Source organism: Anser cygnoides, chromosome 1 (genome assembly GCF_040182565.1).
Source record: "Anser cygnoides isolate HZ-2024a breed goose chromosome 1, Taihu_goose_T2T_genome, whole genome shotgun sequence".
Classification (NCBI taxonomy): domain Eukaryota; kingdom Metazoa; phylum Chordata; class Aves; order Anseriformes; family Anatidae; genus Anser; species Anser cygnoides.
In genome coordinates this window covers 54,406,600-54,428,390 of record NC_089873.1, presented here as the reverse complement: position 1 = coordinate 54,428,390, position 21,791 = coordinate 54,406,600, and the positions used below count along the sequence as shown (strand labels likewise).

Sequence of the window (21,791 nt, the reverse complement as noted above, 5' to 3'; positions counted from 1 at the left end):
CTTGCGTGTCGTGTCTTGCGTGTCGTGTCTTGCGTGTCGTGTCTTGCGTGTCGTGTCTTGCGTGTCGTGTCTTGCGTGTCGTGTCTTGCGTGTCGTGTCTTGCGTGTGTGTCTTGCGTGTCGTGTCTTGCGTGTCGTGTCTTGCGTGTCGTGTCTTGCGTGTCGTGTCTTGCGTGTCGTGTCTTGCGTGTCGTGTCTTGCGTGTCGTGTCTTGCGTGTCGTGTCTTGCGTGTCGTGTCTTGCGTGTCGTGTCTTGCGTGTCGTGTCTTGCGTGTCGTGTCTTGCGTGTCGTGTCTTGCGTGTCGTGTCTTGCGTGTCGTGTCTTGCGTGTCGTGTCTTGCGTGTCGTGTCTTGCGTGTCGTGTCTTGCGTGTCGTGTCTTGCGTGTCGTGTCTTGCGTGTCGTGTCTTGCGTGTCGTGTCTTGCGTGTCGTGTCTTGCGTGTCGTGTCTTGCGTGTCGTGTCTTGCGTGTCGTGTCTTGCGTGTCGTGTCTTGCGTGTCGTGTCTTGCGTGTCGTGTCTTGCGTGTCGTGTCTTGCGTGTCGTGTCTTGCGTGTCGTGTCTTGCGTGTCGTGTCTTGCGTGTCGTGTCTTGCGTGTCGTGTCTTGCGTGTCGTGTCTTGCGTGTCGTGTCTTGCGTGTCGTGTCTTGCGTGTCGTGTCTTGCGTGTCGTGTCTTGCGTGTCGTGTCTTGCGTGTCGTGTCTTGCGTGTCGTGTCTTGCGTGTCGTGTCTTGCGTGTCGTGTCTTGCGTGTCGTGTCTTGCGTGTCGTGTCTTGCGTGTCGTGTCTTGCGTGTCGTGTCTTGCGTGTCGTGTCTTGCGTGTCGTGTCTTGCGTGTCGTGTCTTGCGTGTCGTGTCTTGCGTGTCGTGTCTTGCGTGTCGTGTCTTGCGTGTCGTGTCTTGCGTGTCGTGTCTTGCGTGTCGTGTCTTGCGTGTCGTGTCTTGCGTGTCGTGTCTTGCGTGTCGTGTCTTGCGTGTCGTGTCTTGCGTGTCGTGTCTTGCGTGTCGTGTCTTGCGTGTCGTGTCTTGCGTGTCGTGTCTTGCGTGTCGTGTCTTGCGTGTCGTGTCTTGCGTGTCGTGTCTTGCGTGTCGTGTCTTGCGTGTCGTGTCTTGCGTGTCGTGTCTTGCGTGTCGTGTCTTGCGTGTCGTGTCTTGCGTGTCGTGTCTTGCGTGTCGTGTCTTTGCGTGTCTTGTCGTGTCTTGCGTGTCGTGTCTTGCGTGTCGTGTCTTGCGTGTCGTGTCTTGCGTGTCGTGTCTTGCGTGTCGTGTCTTGCGTGTCGTGTCTTGCGTGTCGTGTCTTGCGTGTCGTGTCTTGCGTGTCGTGTCTTGCGTGTCGTGTCTTGCGTGTCGTGTCTTGCGTGTCGTGTCTTGCGTGTCGTGTCTTGCGTGTCGTGTCTTGCGTGTCGTGTCTTGCGTGTCGTGTCTTGCGTGTCGTGTCTTGCGTGTCGTGTCTTGCGTGTCGTGTCTTGCGTGTCGTGTCTTGCGTGTCGTGTCTTGCGTGTCGTGTCTTGCGTGTCGTGTCTTGCGTGTCGTGTCTTGCGTGTCGTGTCTTGCGTGTCGTGTCTTGCGTGTCGTGTCTTGCAATAGGTTAACCGCAGCTCTAGTAACTGCCAGTGGCACTGTGGTAACTGGGAAGCTGCTGAACCCTGTGAACCCCCAGCTGTAGGACAAAGTGAACCAGCTGAGCATCCAACATCTGACAGTGGTTGCCCTGAGACGCTACTGCTCAGCTCTGACCTAACCTTCAGTGGAGTGATGGTCCTCACCCGCTCATGGATAACTCATGAATTGTCTTACCTCAGCCCTTTTGCATAGGATGTATGCATTTTATGATTATTTGGGCATGTTATTTTTTTTTTCCTTTGGCTTGTTGTTCAGAAAGGTTCATCACATTCTTTTGAAGTTCTCATATCACAATTGGGATATCAATATCATGTGAATCAGTAATTTGTAACTGAAACAATGCAATGTATTCCTGTGAAATGATGCAAAGTGCTCAGTGAAGAATTGATAGGAGACCTCATTTGGTGAGGAAAGCACAATAACATCTCATTTTCACACTGGCTGAACTCCACAAAGCAGTATCCTATATCGTGGCAGTGTCTTGGCCATAAAGAGTTAGCTGGAATGCATAAACAGTTGTGACCAGTATTAATGGCTGTTAGAAAGCTGAGCTCTCTTGGCTAGCACAGTGCACCCTAGGTCTTGCTGGGGAAGTGAGCTAATGCCTTGGAAAGTGCCCAACTTTACGTCAGGCCTGAAGTACAAGAGGAAAGATGATGCCATCTGATTCCTTATGTTGTGTAGAAACGTACTTTTTGCAGCTTTTGGCTCCATAGAAGTCCTGTGTTTACTCACCGCAAGTCTTTCCGATTGTACTCATTTTCACTATGGTTGGACAGATTATTATGGTACTTGCTGAAGGGTGACTAAATGAGTATTTCATTTCTTTTTTTTTTTTGATCTTTGGAAGGGTAGTTAGATGCACTCTTGTCTGCGGCCACACAAGATTCACTAAGTTTTTCTTCTGTATCAGTCCAAATAAATACATTCAATTATCCATTCTCTTAATGAATGACTTCTCAAGCTTTAGCTGCCTGCATTGTCAGAAAAAGTTCTGGTTCTTGCTGCTTTGTCACTTTCTTTTGCTATTCCATCAGAACTAGTAGGGATCAATGTATTTCTTGTTTCTTGCACTGTTTAAAAGAGAGTGTATCAAAACTAGGGCAGCTATCAAATAAATGCTCTGTTACCGCATACAGCTGCTGGTTTATATAAAATCAGCTCAGTATTAGCAAAAAAAAAAAAAATCAGATTAGCAAATCTTATTCATAGTCTTAAAGGCAGTGGTCCTGGTAACTTTTAACTAGGGGAACCAAGAAAGAGAAGAAACTCAGGATCGTGGCTTGAAACCTGTAGATGGAGGGCACAATGATCATCATGCAGCTGTATAGAACTGATGGTTAATGACTCAGATTTTACTAATTGCTATGAAAAAAACACAAACAAACAAAAACAAAACCACCACCAACAAAAAACTTTCAAGGGAAATTACTGTCAAGACAGCATTTTATAGAGGAAGAAGCAAAAGCATAGAGTTTAAATGACTTGCAAGCAGCAACACGGTAAACATTGGTCCCCTGAGTCCTATCAATTGTCTGTTTGTTATACTACTGACACTGCTGTGTCTTGTCTGGAGCTCTCCAAAGGCTTACCCCAGTGCAGGAAGCCATGACAGTTATTAGACTTAGGCCTGGTAATGAAAAGCCCTTTTCATTAGAAGTGCATCTCACACAGGTCTTTCCATAACCACTTCCAACAACGGTAAGGAGCCCTGTGGCTTTCTGCATGCTCTGCATGCAATGCAGGCACTCCTTCAGCCTGTAAATTACAAAAACTTGACAAGGTATCACAGTATCACAGATTTCTAGGTTGGAAGAGACCTCAAGATCATCGAGTCCAACCTCCGACCTAACACTAAGTACTCCACTAAACCATATCGCTAAAGCTCTACATCTAAATGTCTTTTAAAGACCTCCAGGGATGGTGACTCCACCACCTCCCTGGGCAGCCCGTTCCAATGCTTAATAACCCTTTCGGTAAAGAAGTACTTCCTAACATCCAACCTAAAACTCCCCTGTCGCAACTTTCGCCCATTCCCCCTCGTCCTGTCACCAGGCATGTGGGAGAACAGACCAACCCCCACCTCTTTACAGCCTCCTTTAAGGTAACTGTAGAGAGCGATAAGGTCGCCCCTGAGCCTCCTCTTCTCCAGGCTGAACAAGCCCAGCTCCCTCAGCCGCTCCTCGTAAGACTTGTTCTCCAGACCCCTCACCAGCTTGGTCGCCCTTCTCTGGACTCGCTCGAGCACGTCCATGTCCTTCCTGTAGCGAGGGGCCCAAAACTGAACACAGTACTCAAGGTGCGGCCTCACCAGAGCCGAGTACAGGGGCACAATCACTTCCCTAGACCTGCTGGCCACACTGCTTCTTATACAGGCCAGGATGCTGTTGGCCTTCTTGGCCACCTGGGCACACTGCTGGCTCATATTCAGCCGACTATCAACCAATACTCCCAGGTCCCTCTCGGCCAGGCAGCTTTCCAGCCACTCATCTCCCAGCCTGTAGCTCTGCTTGGGGTTGTTGCGCCCCAGGTGCAGGACCCGGCACTTGGCCTTGTTGAACTTCATACAGTTGACCTCAGCCCATCGCTCCAGCCTATCCAGATCCTCCTGCAGAGCCTTCCTGCCCTCGAGCAGATCGACACACGCACTTAGCTTGGTGTCATCTGCAAACTTACTGAGGGTGCACTGGACGCCCTCATCCAGATCATCGATAAAGATATTAAAGAGGACCGGCCCCAGTACCGAGCCCTGGGGGACACCACTAGTGACCGGCCTCCAACCAGATTTGACTCCATTCACCACAACTCTCTGGGCCCGGCTATCCAGCCAGTTTCTAACCCAGCGAAGCGTACGCCAGTCCAAGCCCCGAGCAGCCAGTTTCTTGAGGAGAATGTTGTGGGGAACGGTGTCAAAAGCCTTACTGAGGTCAAGGTAAACCACATCCACAGCCTTTCCCTCATCCACCAAGCGCGTCACTTGGTCATAGAAGGAGATCAGGTTCGTCAAGCAGGACCTGCCTTTCATAAACCCATGCTGACTGGGCCTGATCGCCTGCTTGCCCTGCAAGTGCCGCGTGATGACCCTCAAGATAATCTGCTCCATGAGCTTTCCTGGCACTGACGTCAAACTGACAGGCCTATAGTTCCCCGGGTCTGCCCTGCGGCCCTTCTTATAGATGGGCGTCACATTGGCTAGCCGCCAGTCAACTGGGACCTCCCCCGATAGCCAGGACTGCCGATAAATGATGGAAAGCGGCTCGGCCAGCTCCTCCGCCAGTTCTTTCAGTACCCTCGGGTGCATCCCATCCGGCCCCATCGACTTGCGCACATTCAAGCTCCGTAGCAGGTCGCCAACCATTTCCTCATGGATAGCGAAGGCCACATCCTGCTCCCCATCCCCTTCCACCAGCTCAAGGCACTGGGTATCCAGAGAACAACCGGTATTGCCGTTAAAGACCGAGGCAAAGGCGGCATTAAGCACCTCAGCCTTTTCCTCATCCTTAGTAACTAGGTTTCCCCTCGCATCCAGTAAAGGATGGAGATTCTCCTTAGTCCTCCGTTTCGCGTTGATATATTTGTAAAAGGATTTTTTGTTGTCTTTAACGGCAGTAGCCAGGTTGAGCTCCAGATGAGCTTTGGCCTTTCTAATTTTCTCCCTGCACAGCCTCGCTACATCCTTGTAGTCCTCCTCAGTGGCCCGCCCTTTTTTCCAAAGATTATAAACCCTCTTTTTTCTGCTAAGCACAAGCCGCAACTCTCTGTTGAGCCAGGCCGGTCTTCTTCCACGCTGGCTCGTCTTTGGACACGTGGGGACGGACCGCTCCTGTGCCATCACGATTTCCTTCTTGAGGAGTGCCCAGCCTTCCTGGACTCCTCTGCCCTTCAGAACTGCCTCCCAAGGGACTCGGCCAACCAGCGTCCTGAGCAGCTCAAAGTCAGCCCTCCGGAAGTCCAATACAGCAGTTTTACTGGTCCCCTTCCTGGCCTCGCCAAGAATAGAGAACTCTACCATTTCGTGGTCACTCTGCCCAAGACAGTTTCCGACCACCACATCTCCCACCAGTCCTTCTCTGTTTGTGAAGAGAAGGTCTAGCGGGGCACCACCCCTGGTAGGTTCGCTGACCAGCTGCGTCAGGAAGCTATCTCCCACGCTCTCCAGAAACCTCCTAGACTGCTTTCTCTGTGCCGTGTTGTGTTTCCAGGATATGTCCGGGAAGTTGAAGTCCCCCACGAGGACAAGTGCCGAAGATTTTGCAACTTCTGTCAGTTGCCTATAAAACTCCTCATCCGTCTCCTCATCCTGGTTCGGCGGTCTATAACAGACCCCGACCAGGATGCTAGCCTTGCCGGCCTTCCCGCGGATCCTAACCCACAGGGATTCAACCTTATCATTCCCAGCCTGGAGTTCCACAACATCAAAAGATTCTCTAATGTAGAGAGCCACGCCACCACCCCCTCTGTGCTGCCTGTCCCTCCTGAAGAGCCGATAGCCAGGCATTGCAGCACTCCAGTCGTGGGAGCGGTCCCACCACGTCTCCGTGATGGCAACCAAGTCATAGCCTGCCTGCTGCACAATGGCTTCCAGCTCCTCCTGTTTGTTACCCATGCTGCGTGCATTAGTGTAGATGCACTTCAGCTGGGCCATCGCCTTCTTCCCCGGCCTAGCCATTGTTTCCCCCGGCACAGCTCCAACAAGCCTGGTTTGAGCCCCGTCCCCCTTCTTACCTAGTTTAAAGCGCTCTCTATGAGCCCCACCAGCTCCTGGCCTAGGATCCGTTTTCCCCTTGGAGATAGGGACCCATCTGGGGCCATCAGGCCGGGTGCCGAGTAAAGCTCCCCATGGTGAAAAAAACCAAAATTTCTGTGCTGGCACCAGCCTCTAAGCCACCTATTAACCACGCGAGCTTTCCGTGTCCTCTCCGTGCCTCTCCCTTCCCCCGTAGGGATGGACGAAAACACCACCTGCACTCCCGCTCCCTCCACCAATCGTCCCAGCCCCCTATAGTCCTGTTTGATAGCCTTGAGGCTTCTCTTTTCAACATCGTCGCTGCCAGCCTGGACTATCAAAAGCGGGTAATAGTCAGAGGGGCGAACCAGGTTTGGAAGCTTCCTGGTAACATCTCTGACCCTGGCCCCAGGGAGGCAGCAGACTTCCCTATGTGTGGGGTCAGGCCGACAAATAGGGCCCTCCGTTCCCCTGAGGAGGGAGTCGCCCACAACAATCACCCTTCTTTCTTTCTTGGTGGAGGCAGTCCTGAGGCGTGGAGTCAACTTCCTCACCTCAGGCATCCTCCTGGGTAGGCTTCCTACCTCATCCTCACCCACCGGTCTCTCCAGCTCCAGGGCCTCAAACCTATTGTTCAAGGGCACCTGGGAAGGCGGCGCCGGAAGGGGAGGGCATCTCCTGCGAGGTCGAGCAGGGACCTGTCTCCATTCCTCCTCAACTCGCAGGTCCCCTCCCTCTGCCCGATGGCGACAGGGCAGGGGGTCCACCCCCCTTTGGGGCGTCTCACCCTGGTCCCTCTCCCTCCGGTCCTGCAGGGAGTCACTCCACCAGTCTATCTCCCGCTCGCACTCCCTGATATCCCTCAGCCTCTGCACCTCCTCCTTGAGCTCCGCCACCATGCGGACCAGGTCGTCCACCTGCTCGCACCTCACACGAGCAGTCTCTCTGCCTCCCGCCGATGGCAGCAAGAGGCTCAGACACTCCCCGCATCCGGAGACCTGAACTGCCGCACGTTTGGGCGGGCAGTCGGTCTGGGTGTGTACTGACTTCCTAGAGAAAGCACCGTGCCTGGTGGAGACCATCGCAGCCCAGCTGATGGGAGAGTGCCGTTAGAGGAGTTGTCCCTATGGGCGGGTGTGAGCGCTCCGCCCTGCCTGCCCGCCCTGCCCGCGCTCACTGCCTCGCTAACTGCCGCGTCACTCCCTGGTCGCCGCGCTCCCTAAGGGCTGCCTTTGAACGGCCGGGGGGAGGAGCTGTCGCTGACGCTGCTGGCTCCGCCTACGCCTCGTCAGCCTCGCTCACGAGGGCTGCCGGTGCCTGGCGGCTCCCTCACGTAGGCTCGATGCCCGAAAAATAGCCCTGCCTGTCCCGATCCCGCGCTCCGCTGCAGCACGCGTCTGCCCCGGAGCCGGTCGCCTCGGCAAGGTCTCCAGGAAATGGGGTGGTGCAAAAGACCCTCCATGTTGTGCTTTTGTTTCTAAGGCTATGGTGCCTCTGCTATCCTTTTGTCTACATAGACAGATGAGCTGTTCCAGATCTACATAAAATGGGAGGTGACGTTATGTGACACGTATGTCATTGTCTCAATTGTTCTTTCTGTTCACTTATGTTAGCTATTTTTGTTGGATCTGTGTGTGGATGTTGTGGAACAAAGGCCTTTCTCTCCTGCCTCTAAATGCATAAATATGCAAACCCTTGTTATTGATCTGAAAGGATGTGGTGAAATTTGCACACTAGATCTTAACATCCAACTTGAATAATATCCAAAGCTTCCGTTTGTCCTTCATAACATTGTTTATACAGATGCACAATACCTGCCTTCGCTGTGCAAAGGAGAAAGAGGTATTCAGTAACCCAGGACAAGGGGCAGAATAGCTTCAGCTTTACACTGGTTTACTGAAGGATTAGAGAATGAGAGAAAGACCCTTCAGCAGTAAGAAGAGGTAGACAATGAAAGGAGTAGGTGACAGAATATTGTAGAGCTAATTTCATTCCATTCATTTTCAAAATTGTGCGTCAAAAGGAAACAGGAGAAGCTGCAATAAATTTAAGAAAAGCTGAAGATACAGCATGAACAATGAAACTTTTTGTCTAGTTGTCAGTGGAGATAAACTTTAAATCTCAAAAGCAGCAGGATGAGAGGCCAGATTAACAGTGGAGGAAGTGATTTTTTTTTTTTTAAGCCTTCAGAAATGCAGGATCAGAGGAATTTGCTTTGATAAAATATTTAACCTACTTTAGAAGCCAATTGTAGGATGTTTTATGGCACTAGCCAGGTCAGAGAAGACTTCAGGAATCCTAGAGGAGAGTAGAAATAGAGAAAACTCTAAGACATCGTCTCAAAATCTGTTTAGCTTAGTGAGAGAAGGACTTAAATATGTAGTCTGAACAACTGGTATGAAGATGTAGATTTTAATATTGTGGCAGACTGGACATACTCATTTTGCATTTTTTAGCCAAGAAAAGTTATTGAGCTCTGTGCAAACACAGTTAGATGAAATGTTGTGAAGAAATTAGAAAATAATTACACATTTGGCACTGGGAGAAATGATCAACATATTTTACCAAAAGAAATAAGTAGCTAAGAGAAACCTGTGTTTTCCTGAATAAAAACAATTGAAGGAAATTCATTCAATTCAAATTGTGATATTATGCATCCAATTCAAAAATGAATATGGCAATATTGGGTTTCATCATGTCAGTAGTCCACAGGAGTTACTGTGACAAATCAGCTGAATTTTCTGAAAGTCAAAAACCTGCCAATACGTGGAGCTGTTACACATGTAAGATGCAGGGTAGGGGCAACCATTTCAGTTTGGGGGTTTGTTTTATTGAAATGTTTAACTACAATGTGGTTCATTTAGAGACATTAGATAAGGAGATTGTGTAGAATTAGGAATAAAAGTATCTCACTCAAAAATGAGGCACATCATGGCAGGACTATCCATTATCATATGCTTGGAAAACAGGTTTTAGCAAGTGGCTTACGTTAGTATGCAGGTACTTGTTTTATATTTTTCCTGTTTTTACAGTGCTATCCCCTTGAAACTCATTAAACCTTTTTCTGCAGCAGGCTAGCCACTCAGGCATGAATAATCTAAGGGGTAAACAGAATATTGTTATAAATACACAAGTGTCCATGATACGATATAAAAATATGATTATATAAATATAATATAAAGATGATTAAAAAGCAACAACAAAGCACAAACACGCACTCAGGCACATACAGCTATCACATAAGCAGTATGTGTTTTTGTTGTAAAGGATTTATTAGAACATAAGTCTTAGAACTGAGTAAAATAAAGAACATCCTGATCAGTGGGTGAACATTAATCATCTCTATATCACAACCTCAGAAACAACAACAAAAAAAAGAGGATTGATTTGTTACTGCTTTGTGCTTTAACCACAAGAGACCCATGCAAAGTAGGTATACAAATGCTGTACTGTTTATAAATGAGGACACATTCTTACCTGATAGTGTTGTGTGCCTTCTTACAGGTCTGCTGAGAGCTCCAGTTCAACAGACAACCTCAACAGTCACCTCTCTATTTAGAAGTCCTGAAGTTGAACTGGCTTAAGTGCAACTACGTATGGGCTATACAGATTTAAAAAATAATAATAAAAAAAGGTTGAGATGTCTGAATCAGATGTCTGAATCTAGGCAGATGAGGTAATTAATTCCAAACCTGCAGTCTTAACTTCTTTCACTTCAAAGCTGGGGAAACACTGGAAGTGTCGTGAAGTAAACCAATGCATCTCCAGCATTGTGTCTCAAAAGCATGAGCGTCATTTCTGTGGGCAAGGGAGTAGGTGGGGAATGGCTTTGTCCCTCCTGCCTGTATTGGCTTTTATGCAAAGATCGCATTTGTTGTCCAATCCTTGGACAGCGAAAGCAGGGTTCTTTGTTCTCCTGTCCTGACTCCCCCCTGCAGTGCACAGGTCAGCATTAGCAACCAGGGTGCTCTCGTAGGAGAGAGGGGGTGTGGGCTGGAGCTGCTTCAGAGTGCCAAGGGACTGATTTAGTTATTTTTGATTTACAGAAAATCAGGCTTCTTTAATTGAAAGTATTCAATTTCCTTTGTCCTAATGTCTTTCCTTTCTTCAGACAACCACCAAAACAAAATAGGTTCCAACAGAAAGCCAAAAGGAAATAATGAGTAGCAAAGTATGCCTGAATTCCCTTTCCCTCCCTGTTCCTGAAGTTTAGACACCCAGGTCAAGGTTGTAGGCTGATGCTGACATTGTTTTTTGATCCTCAAATCCTGTCTTCAAAATCAACATGTGCAGAAGTTATTTCAAGTAACTGAACAGGTTACCTTTGAGAAGGGTGTAGCTCTCCTATATATATGGTGTCATCAGTAACCATACTGGGCAATGTGACAGCACAGTTTATGGACCTTCAGGGTTTTCTTTGATTGATCTCTTCAGCTGAGATGCAGAGATTCCACTTAAATATTTATTTGGATACATACCTAAATGCTTTCTTAGACATAATCGTTCCTGTTTGATTTCAGCTAAGGAGAAGTGCCTGATTTGTTTTAGTTTGTGATGGTTGTAAATTGGGAAAAAATCATGATGCCCAGTGAAGCTATATTGATATAACACTACAGTATTTCATATTTTACTTTACCCTAGTGTAAATGTGGTTCTGATGCTTATTTCCTAACTCATAGGGCTACTGAGAAAATAAAATCATTATTGTTTATAGGTTGGTTATGGTCCTCAAATGGGAGGCATTCAGAATGGAATGTTACTATTTAAGATAACCTTGACATTTAAAATTCAGCTGACAATATTTTGGCGTGACAAATAGGCAGTTAATTTTGAATATATGGAAAGTGTTCAGAGGCATATTCAAGTTTTTGCTTGAATAACTTCTCTGACATCTTTTCTCTGCACTGCAATGGTGACCATTTTTGATACATCAAAAAACTAAACAGTTTAGAGAAATAATCTAAAGAATAACGTATACACTAGTTCAATGAAAATGTGTTGGTCTTTATACCCTCAGAGGACAAGAAAATAATGCCAAAACTGAACTCTTTCAGAAGACAAGAGCCAAAATGTACCCGGAAGAAAAAAAAAAGATTAAGAGAGGTTCTGTATAACTGAAGGGGTGAAATTTGATCATGAACAGTTCTGTCATACGGAGCTTTCTGTTTGTAGCTTCAGATGTGTAAGGATTATGGGAAGTGGAACCGACATCTCTTTGCTTTAATGGTAAGTTTGTGACAGAGAACGAAATTTCATGTTTGGATAGCTTGTTAGATTGAAGCTATACTGGAGTCTGCTTTTTATTCTTCCTTTGTTGCATGAGACTAGCTAATCCTTATGATACAGAAGTACCCTGAAAGAAACCATGATCTGATGGCCGATATCTGTGAAGACATGTAACAGTGGAGTAATTTTTCTGTTGGCTGAGATGAAAACAAGGTATTAAGAAAGCTATTCTTTGTGATTTTTTATCTTCTTTTTATGCTACATATTAGAAAGCCTTTTTTTCCTCCTTAGAATGTGCTTTTGCAAAATGTTCATAGATCTGGAGGTAGCCTTGCAAAAATTCTAAAGGCCTTGAAAATGCATGCAAAAATATTCAGCATATAAAGAGGAAGGATTTTTTTTTTCCCAAACTATCATCATTGAAATTACAATAGAATTATCATAAGCCTTTATACTGCGGAGTAGGGCTGAGGATATTGACTGTTTTTCAGCTATTTAGTGTAGGCCAGCCTGTTGCTTGAATTGTCTTTACAGGTATTGTGACATAAATCAGAGGTGATCGATCCCTACCCTATCAAACCCTTGATCTGACAACTGGAAATAAATCTGTTGGTTGACACTGAGACGGTGAGTTTGTTCTTATGTTTGGAGCTGCTATAAGATTGTTACCAACACGAATCATTAGGCAAAGTTTATGAAGTATTTGTTTCTCTCTCTCTCTCTCTTTTTTTAATATATATGGATTTAGTTTTTTAATTCATTCATGTATTTTACTATCCTTTTGTTCAGTCAGACTGATTAATAAAATGTAAAGAAATGTGTATAATTGGAATGATTTCCCATACCTGGGGATTCTTGGATCTGAGGACATTTAATACTGGTAAAACCCATAACCAAGTAGGTAGTGATTGTCCAGAAAACTGCCTTCTATTTGTCCTATAAAAGATAACTTATACATGCATGCTGTTAGCTCTGGGAGGGAAGATGATTTGGTATTCACCATTTTTTTCTAGTTTTCAAATGGAGATGATGGAATGATCAAATTAGACTCAGAAAATATCCATCATAATTTCATCTTCTTAATAACAGTTTTTTTCTTACAATTTAAAAGGTAGTTCAGCTTGGTCAGGGATTGTGTAGTTCATGGTGTCTTGATTATTTGTATAGGTATTAATACTGAAACTTTTGATATTTGATTGTGGTCAGTTAGCAAGCAGAAATTAGCAAACTTTTCTATTTATTTTTTTCACAATGTTTTATCTACTGTCACTTCTATGTTAGTGCCAGCATGAGACAGGTTTTTATCTCGTTTTCCGGACTTCCTACACTTAAAAAAAATGGAAAGATGACATTTGGTAGCAGATCACAAATGGTGTAATAAATTACTAATTACCGTTATTGGGAAAACAAAATCCCATGATTTTTGTTTTCTGCATCTGAAAATATTTTTCTGATGTTAGTGAGACCATGTAGAATTTTTATGTGAGATGAAAAACTAATTAATATCAAAAGAAAGAAGAAAGCTTTTACTCAAATATTTATTTTTATTTTCACCTGGCACAAGCGTAAAGAAATGGACGTTGGTTTTGCTTGCCTAATATTCCCCCAGTCCAAGAAGTCAATCTTTGGACTCAGGTTTCTAGAGACCATTATACATGGGCACTGCAATTCAAATGTGCTGTTTGGGTTTAGCAGCTGATAAAGCAATTTGTTTTGATGTAGCCTATAAGACTTGGCTCTAAAATTCTAACAAATTCCCCACCTCACGTTAGATCCTGAAGCTGCTCTCTGTAATGGGTATCTGAATATTTCATATAAATATTCATGAATTTGGTCTTCACAAAGGCTGAGGTAACAAATATAGGGCTTAAGAGAAGTCCCCTAGAGATTTAGACATTCAAAATAAGTGGGAAACGTCCTCTCTGTTATTAAATTACACAATTATAATATAAATTGTATATATAATTCCAAGTACATACATGGGATAATTGAGCAAGAACCAGCTGAAGGCTCTTAAGATTTATAAATAAACCAGCTATTCCAGTGAACAGAAATAATAAGAGTATAAACCTCCCAAAGTTTTTACTGAAAATTAAATACTGAAGATCCACTATTGTGCACAATTTAAAACACATACCTAGAAGTCATTCACCATTTTCCCTTAACAAGACTAAGCAAATATTTGAACATGCAGAGTGCATGCTGAAATTCTTTCCTTTGACCCTAAAAAAGCAGAACTGTATAGATACTTTGAGTAAACTTCAGCGTGCTTGGAAAAAAAAAACAATAGGACATCAAGGATAAGGCAAATGATCAGGTTTTAATTTGGGGTGTCTGCCTCATAGATTTCCACTTGTTTGATACTTATTTGACAGAGAATATTTTTTTTTGCTTTTTTTTTTTTTCAGATCCAGAGAGCTTACTTAAGTTGATTATCTGATCTCCTTCTTCATTGCCTTTTGCCTTGTGTTTCTCCTTAAAGTGTGGAAAGTAGGTATAAGCATTCATGAAACTGCTTTATTCATTATAGACTAGTATAAAGGGCTATAGAGGCTGAAATTAATAAAAAACTGTATCTTGAAGGTGGGCATGCAGCCTCATCTCTATTATAATCAATGACTTTTGACCTCTAGCTTTAGTGAATCTAAATTTTTACTCTGCAGTCTAAAATGTACTGAGCTTTTCTGGAATTGTATTTCCATGGGTGAAAACGTAAGTGTCTGGCAGCACCATAAGAGAGTGAGGTGGACCTGAATGCATAATGGAATATATTTGGACATATGGTTTTATTACTTGCTTACCAGTAAGAGTTTTTCTCCTCCTCGTAATGATTCTTGGGCCTGAATCCATACCTGTTTTTCATATTTAGATTCTCACAGAATCCTGTGACATGCTAATTTGCAGTATGAGCTATAGAAAAAGCTATTTCTGGAGTTTATTACTGATGTTATTTGGGGCAATCTGAGTGACAAGCTACTATTTCCCAAAGCTGCTGTGAAATTTCATCCATTCTCTGCCAGTCTGAGCTGCTCAAGAGTGGGATCATTCAAGACATCCACATAATTGTTTGTCATACAGCTACAGGTGAACTCGCATTCTTAAAAACATAGCACACATTAATAAATGACAGTTGTAATGAAGTACATTATTGACTTTGCACTTAGTCAACTTAGGTGATCATTTCTGTTTTGCTTGCAAGATAATTCTGCAGTTGAACTTAAACAGCACATTGTCACAATGTTTGAACATTAGCTTTCCTTGCCGTGCAGTGAATATAGTTATGTAGTGGAATAAGGATCATGAAATACGTCACAACTGTTAAGAATGGGATTGCAAGAATGAAACTTTGGAAGATAACTAGAAATGGAACAGATTTAAGCAAATGTCAGTTATATAAAAATAGGCCTTTTGGTATACATTAAGATGCTGAGCCATAATTTGTCATGGATCACGTTCGTATGCAAGTTTGCTACTCCTGCAATATGACTGATAATTTCTTGTAGAGGGATGTGACAGGAGCCTAGATAAATACTAAGGCTGTGCCAGCTCCTTGCTCCTATGTCTGCTTCACAGGAGTCCTTAGCCCAGCCAATACCAATAGCACAGCTCTGCATTCCTCATGTGCTCAGAGCTCTTGGGAAAAACAGCACAGCAAGTGCTCAAGCAGTTCAGGATGAGATTTGAGGTATTGTTTTCAAAATATCAAGCACATGTCTTTTTTTTTTTCCTTTTTCTTCCCATCTTTAGCTACATAAAACTCATTCCCAACTCTGCCCCCAAAAACCCGTCAAGAGAGGATACAGAATCCCTGTACCTTAGGCTCAGATAAATCTGGATATTCTGGGGAAAAAAAAATTAAAAAATTAAGTATAGTGTTTCTCCAGTCGCAGCTAACTGCTATATGCTTCCTGATCTGTATTCTCAGTTTGAGAAAGTATAATGAATGTGCTGATAACAGAGATCAATATTATAGATTATTTAAAAATGACTTTATTTGCATGCCAATAGTGATACTAACACTTAGATTGAGTGCTAGTGGACCCTTTCTTAGTTCTGTGAAAATCAAAATATTTTGAGTAAAAATACGGTTGCAAAATCCATGGTTATTTCTGTTACCAAGTTCAAAAGTAACATCTACAAGGATGCCAGTCCTTATGTCCTCTTCAAAGAACATATATACTGAATGCTGACCATTTTTTAACAATAGTGCTTGTCTTGTGGTTGTTCTGATGCAGTGATCTGGAAAACAGTGGTAGAGGCATATAAAAGAAACAGGAATAGGTTTGGAAAAAACAGCAAATTTTACTCATGTAGAGATGATCAATAACCTGCTATTTCAGGAACCTGGGGAGCTTGGGGACATGGATTACATCAAAATCAAAGTTCAATGCCAGTCTTTATAAAATTACATCATCTAGTTTGTAAGTTAAATCCACAACAGCAGAAACTCAAAGCAGTAGCTAAAATGCTACCTGTCCTCCATAAAGTTTACTGCAGATTCTTTTTTTTTTTTTTTTTTGTCACTGTTAGGTTGTTTTGTTGTTGTCGTTGCTGTTTTAAGAAGATCCCCATAATCTCTCTGGTTTTGTCTCTCTCATTTTCAAAGTCTTCTTAGAACTTAAAAATATAAAAGTTTATTGTCCAGAAGAATTTTATCAAAGCTGTCTGAGCATTTGACTCAGATTTAGCAGGGTTTTGTGTGAGTACAACTACTCAAATGAATAAAGCTAAACACATGACCAAGAAGCTGTCTGAAACTGCACTTAAATCTGGAAAAATATGGATGAAATACAGGTCGTCCTGAACTGTAAGACCTCCTCGGGGGGAATCAAATGATAACATCAGTAATAATTGATACTAAAATTGCATTTTCATCCCATAGGATCTCAAAGTCATGTTATGCTTCATTCTCACCTGGATTGAGTCACAGGCTTTCATTGCAGCACTTTCCACAAGTATGTGAAAAGTGGCTTCTCCCTGAGGAGACAAATGTTTTAGCATTTTTATAAGTTCTCATCCTCTGTCTCCCAGCGCACTACATACAATCATTTCTGGAAGACAGAAATAAACAGAATGTTGTGAATTCATTGGGCAGACAGGTGACTCACCATGGACACATTGATGTAGATGTTGATTTCAGCACTGATCTGAGTGCTGCAAAAAACTAAGCATACATAAGACCTATGACACAAAGGCAGCTTTAGGCTAGAAGACAGCAATCAAGCAAAGAGTGGTAAGTACAGGTATTTCTATGGGCTGTTGTGGTTTTTTTTCCTCCTCTATGGCCAGATCTTATTACTGTAGAATAATATTGTAGATAAGTAGCCTCTTTTATATTCACTAAAAATAGCCAAAATATCTACTTGAAGAGTTCTGTCCAAATATGTATTTTTTCAAGCCATAACTTAATTATTTTCTGTGCAATCATTCTGTGCAAGATTTTTGGTGCATTTCAAGTAAAGCTGTGATATGTTTTAGATTCTAAGATGGTTAGAAAACTGGAAGAATAATTGTATGCATGTATGTACATAAGAAGGTGCCTACTTCCATCACCTTGCACGAAAAAGTTTTTTTTTTTTTTAAGTTAATTCTGTGGACTACTGCATGTTGTAGAAAATCAGCTGCCTCTATTTCTCAGACATTAATGGCATGTAGGACTTTGAAACTTATTCACAGTCTTGTTCTTTGGGAGAGATGCTGCCTAAGAGTTTGACAAAAGGTGATATAGAACCTTAGCAAAGTGATTTAACTTTGTCCTAATTCTTTTAATTCTTTTACAGTTCTGATCTGTGCTTCTGAAAGGACTCTCAAACTGCAATTTGAATTAACAAGGGTTGAAGGTCTTGTACACTAGGATGGTCAGAACTTTTCAGATACAAGAATTGATATTTATAGCACTTTTTCTGCTAATCTTTTTTTCAACATATATATAATCTTCAAGTATGCACGCCTTGATTGAAAGGACACAGTTGTGGAGAATGTTATTTTTCATGCAAAAGAAAGGCTTCAGATAAATTATGTTATAATGGCAGAATTACCTAGGCCAAGATTCATAGTTTGTTAGTTACATCTATGCCTAGAAACAAGCATGTGTTTTACAATGAAGTCTGCAGCTACAAGGGTAATTGCTACACACATAACTAGACATCATTTCAAAATTCTGTGTTGAATGTGAGTTTCAGGAGCATCAACATTTGCAAAAAAAAAAGAAAAAAAAATCCTTAGAGGGAAAATTCAACAGCTCAGAAATCTGCTGTAATGTCATTTGTAAGTGAATCTTAAATTACTAGCATACAATTGGAAGAGTTTGCAATCCCTTCTTTGCCCTTCAAATATCAGTATGGGCTGCGAGTAGTTTAATTAATGAAGTATATTCCACAGATACTCATTGGAAACATTCCTTTAGGAAACAGACATTACTATGTTACCTAAAACAGGAATTTAATGCACTTCATGTTCAGATTAAATACATTTGTCTCTGGTGTATTATTTCTAGTAGGCCATATAATAAAAATGAATAACAGAGCGCTTACTGTTGCAATACTAATTCCTTTGCCAAGTGCTTATACCTTGATATTAAACATATATAATGGGCAGAGTGGAAACATGGTTAGCATTGCTTTTCAACACCATAAGAAATATTAGGCATCACCAGACACTACCCATGAGGTATTTAAATCTAGGGATACTTCTTTCAGTGTTAGCGCCTACAACTAACGCATTACAGAACACACATAATTAATATTTCAGATAGTCTGTCCTTGGTAGTTTTATTTGCAGTAGAGAAAAAGGAGATATTGTTCTGGCTTAGACAGTTTTCTATCACCGCTCAGAGGCTGGCTACATCCAATTGCTATAGGTTTTTTGTAAACCATATGAGCATCAAAGTGTCGATGATCTGAAGAATGTTGCTTGTAAGGTAATTAATAAGAAAGGTTACTCCTTGGGAGTTGATATAATGTACAGCTCTAACAATCTGATTTGGGGAGAATGGGCTTCCCAAATTGTGCAGAGGCAATTGCAAGTCCACTGGCAGTGTGCCACAGGTAGGGAGGTCATTGCACAGCGCTCAGCCATGTGGTGGGCTTATGGACACCCGCAGGTCGAAGACCTGTTCATTAGGTCTGAACAGGTGTCCCCAAAGGGGAAAAAAACATATTTCCATGTTTCTATAACTGCTTTCAGTCAGAATTTTCAGTCACAAGGAGGCTAGTCATCTTACAAATAGGAAATACAAGATAAAACTCTGGGAATATTTTTAGAATGCTAAGAGCAACTATGTGTTAGCCATGAAGCAGTGTTCTACAGGCACATTTGTACAACACGTGCCATACTACCAGGCACTCAGCAGCAGTGCCTCATTTCAGGGCTGTCAGGGGGGGGTCACAGTGTTTACAACCTCCATAAGCTCCTCTGTTCATACTTTTTTTCTTTCTCTCTTTCTTTTCCTCCCTCCTTCCCTTCCCTTCCCTTCCCTTCCCTTCCCTTCCCTTCCCTTCCCTTCCCTTCCCTTCCCTTCCCTTCCCTTCCCTTCCCTTCCCTTCCCTTCCCTTCCCTTCCCTTCCCTTCCCCCTTCCCTTCCCTTCCCTTCCCTTCCCTTCCCTTCCCCCCCTTCCCTTCCCTTCCCTTCCCTTTCCTTTCCTTCCTTTCCTTCCTTCCTTCCTCCCTGCCAAATGTATTTTTGATTTTCCAGCTTTGTAGGCAAGCTGTAGGGAAATTTTCATAATTTCTCCACTTAGTCCTTCAGGTGTTTCAGGCTCTGGAGAGGATGAACTTACTATAAATGAGTCTCTGATGCCAACGTGCTACATCAGTGCTGTGTGTCACTACAGCCCTGATGGGAAGGAGAACAAGCTGAACTGTGGTGCAGTGTGGGGCAGGTAGTTCACACAGCGCTGGTCAGTGCCAATAGCTCCTGCAAGCCATGGGAAACTGTCAGAGTTTACTTTACCAGTAATGTGATACGCCATTATGTTCTCATTGTGCTAATTCCACAGTACTCAGGTAACAGATGCCTAAATTAACTATGAGTACAAAATGTATCTTCTCTGAATTGCAGAGTTTCTCTTAAGCGTATAACATCTTTTATAATGTGATTACAGGAAGAATTCCCTGAGAGACTTATAGTGGATAGACCTATTAAAGCACTAAAATAATTTCATAAGGCGCAAGACATGTCTTTGAAGCTGGTGTATGTCTTAGCTGACTTGTGCATTACAATATTCTGAAACATTACCACTGAAACTTAGGAAGGGTTTCTAAATATATGCCAAGATGTGCAAAACAAAAGATCCACTACAAATGATGGAGGTCTTCTGGAATATGGAACAGACTTTTCTCGTGGTACTAATAATATCCCTTATTCATAGGCATATTATTCATAGGCAGTTTTCATAGGCAGTTTTTCTCAAAGCAAGAGTGTATTTCAAAATAAATACTTGAAGAGTATTGTGGCTATATATCATGCAAGTCATTAAGCCAAACATGATTTCCGTTTCTCTGTCTCTCCTTTTTCTGTCTTCAGTTTCTCTCTCTGATGACATTTGATTACAGTAAATTCCTCTCCATTCATGTCACTACATTCTGCTGCCTCAGGCTTAGACAGTCAATGTACGGACATATGTATGTAATAGCTTAATGAACAGTTGTAGGGTCTTGAGCGCAGTATTCAAGGGGACAGAGCTTAGTGGTGGTCTTCCTTTATTATTATTAATTTATTTATTATTTGTGGATAGGGCTTAGGAGCTGGTGTTTGATTTATGACATGGTATTTGATGTAATGATGATGATCTGCAACCATGACTTACTTTTCTCACGGAAAGAAAAAAGTGTAAAGCAGGAAAATCTGCAAATTGCAACTGCTTTCTGGAGAAGAATTTTACCAGGAGAAAAAGCATCTGGACGTGGAAAAAAACGAGCAACACCTGCGCCAACCGCTCAGGAACCCGGACTGCCTGTGGTTTTGAGGGAAAAGGGTAACACCTCCGAGGTTCGTCTCCTCTCCTGCCGCCCCTGCAAGCCCGCAGCAGGGCTGCGGAGCTTGCCCTCGCCTGTGCCCTTCCCTCACCTAGCGGCCACCGCACGCCCACGGGGCTCCGGGCCCGGCCCTCGGTGGCCGCCGGTGCAGGGCGGAGGGCGGCGGTGCCAGACCCCGACCCCGAGATGGCGGCGGGGCCGGACCCCCGACATGGCGGCCGGCCCGGCCCGGCCCGGCCCCAGGGGGCGCAGCCCGGGCCGCCCGCCCCCGCTCGGCGGGGCTCCAAGCGTCCTGCTCCGCACCGCTTGCCGGGGGCAGCCGGCGGCCGGGGCTGGTCTCGGTGGAACCGCCGCCACCCGAGGGGGTTTTCCGAGGGCTGTCAGTGCCCCGCGGGGGCCGCGCAAGATGGGGCTCGTGGGCAGGCTGGCGGGGCTGCCCCGCCACGGCGGCGCTGCCCGGCGCTGGCTGCGGCCGCCCTGCACGGAGAGCCGGCTGCCGGGCCGCGCTGCCTGCTGCCGGGCGCCGGGCGACTACGAGGCGGTGTTCAGGGCCTCGGTGGCCGATCCCGAGAAGGTGTGGGGAGCGGCCGCCACGCTGCTCCGCTGGGACAAGCCCTGGGACAGGGCTCTGCAGAGCCGCGGCCCCGGGAGTGCCTCCTGGTGAGTGCCAGCCGGGGGCAGCGGCTGCGGGGCGCCGGGGGTCGAGTGGGTGCTTGGGGCAGCGAGCCTGCCACCCTGCTGTAGTGGTGGCAGAGCCCCGGGGAGTTTAATGGTTACACTCGGTTATGCTTAATGACTGAAATCGGGACGGGTGAGGGCCTTGGGGTGAGAGGGGACTTGGCGTGGGCTGTGGTGGTGTGCGTGTGTCGTACGGGTGGGATGTGTGGGGGTCCGGGTGCCCTGCGTGAGAGCCTGATGCTCCCCGTGGTTTAGGTTGCTGTCTGCGCTGGGAATCTGGCATGAGGGGATGGAAGATTGCCTGTGGGAATGCAGAGATGGTGGCTTTCAGTTTTTTAACCTTAGAAATTAGCTGAGTAGGTCATCGCTTCGAGGGCACGATAAGGTAATGTTTAGCAAAAGCATTAGTAGCCTGGTATGTACATACACGTGGTGAGCAGTGACTGCTCAGACAGAAGGGACATCCTTCTTACAAACTTCAGGAAAAGATTTTCAGTGCTTCTTAGAAAGCAGTTTGCCTGTTAAAGTTTTGTCATGACCACTGTCATCTCTTTTTCAGCAAATTT

The 21,791-nt window shown here is 44.5% G+C and overlaps 1 protein-coding gene and 2 long non-coding RNA genes across 6 annotated transcripts in view; 2 read left to right on the top strand and 1 right to left on the bottom strand.

Moving 5' to 3' along the window:
* Positions 1–8,581: 8,581 nt before the first annotated feature.
* On the bottom strand, positions 8,582–10,140 carry LOC125182474 (uncharacterized). The gene is made up of 4 exons (XR_010831021.1): positions 10,038–10,140; positions 9,823–9,946; positions 9,334–9,442; positions 8,582–8,643 (listed from the first exon to the last, which is right to left on the bottom strand). It is a non-coding gene; the product is annotated as an uncharacterized lncRNA (long non-coding RNA).
* Positions 10,141–11,792: 1,652 nt separating this feature from the next.
* LOC106049950 (uncharacterized) lies at positions 11,793–15,271 on the top strand. Its single transcript, XR_010831019.1, has 3 exons — positions 11,793–12,198; positions 13,980–14,061; positions 14,441–15,271. It is a non-coding gene; the product is annotated as an uncharacterized lncRNA (long non-coding RNA).
* A 5,138-nt stretch (positions 15,272–20,409) lies between these two features.
* ACSS3 (acyl-CoA synthetase short chain family member 3) overlaps positions 20,410–21,791 on the top strand; it is a 74,685-nt gene continuing 73,303 nt past the window's right edge. For 2 of the 4 annotated variants that reach the window (XM_048061263.2, XM_066995750.1), the window contains exon 1: positions 20,410–20,560. Coding sequence is in view for 1 of the 4 variants with exons in the window: in XM_048061262.2 (XP_047917219.2) it covers positions 20,759–21,207 (449 nt within the window). In the remaining 3 variants the exon portion in view is untranslated. Of the gene's footprint in view, positions 20,561–20,743; positions 21,208–21,791 lie in introns of those variants that run through there. The other 2 variants (XR_007162366.2, XM_048061262.2) reach the window with 1 other exon arrangement.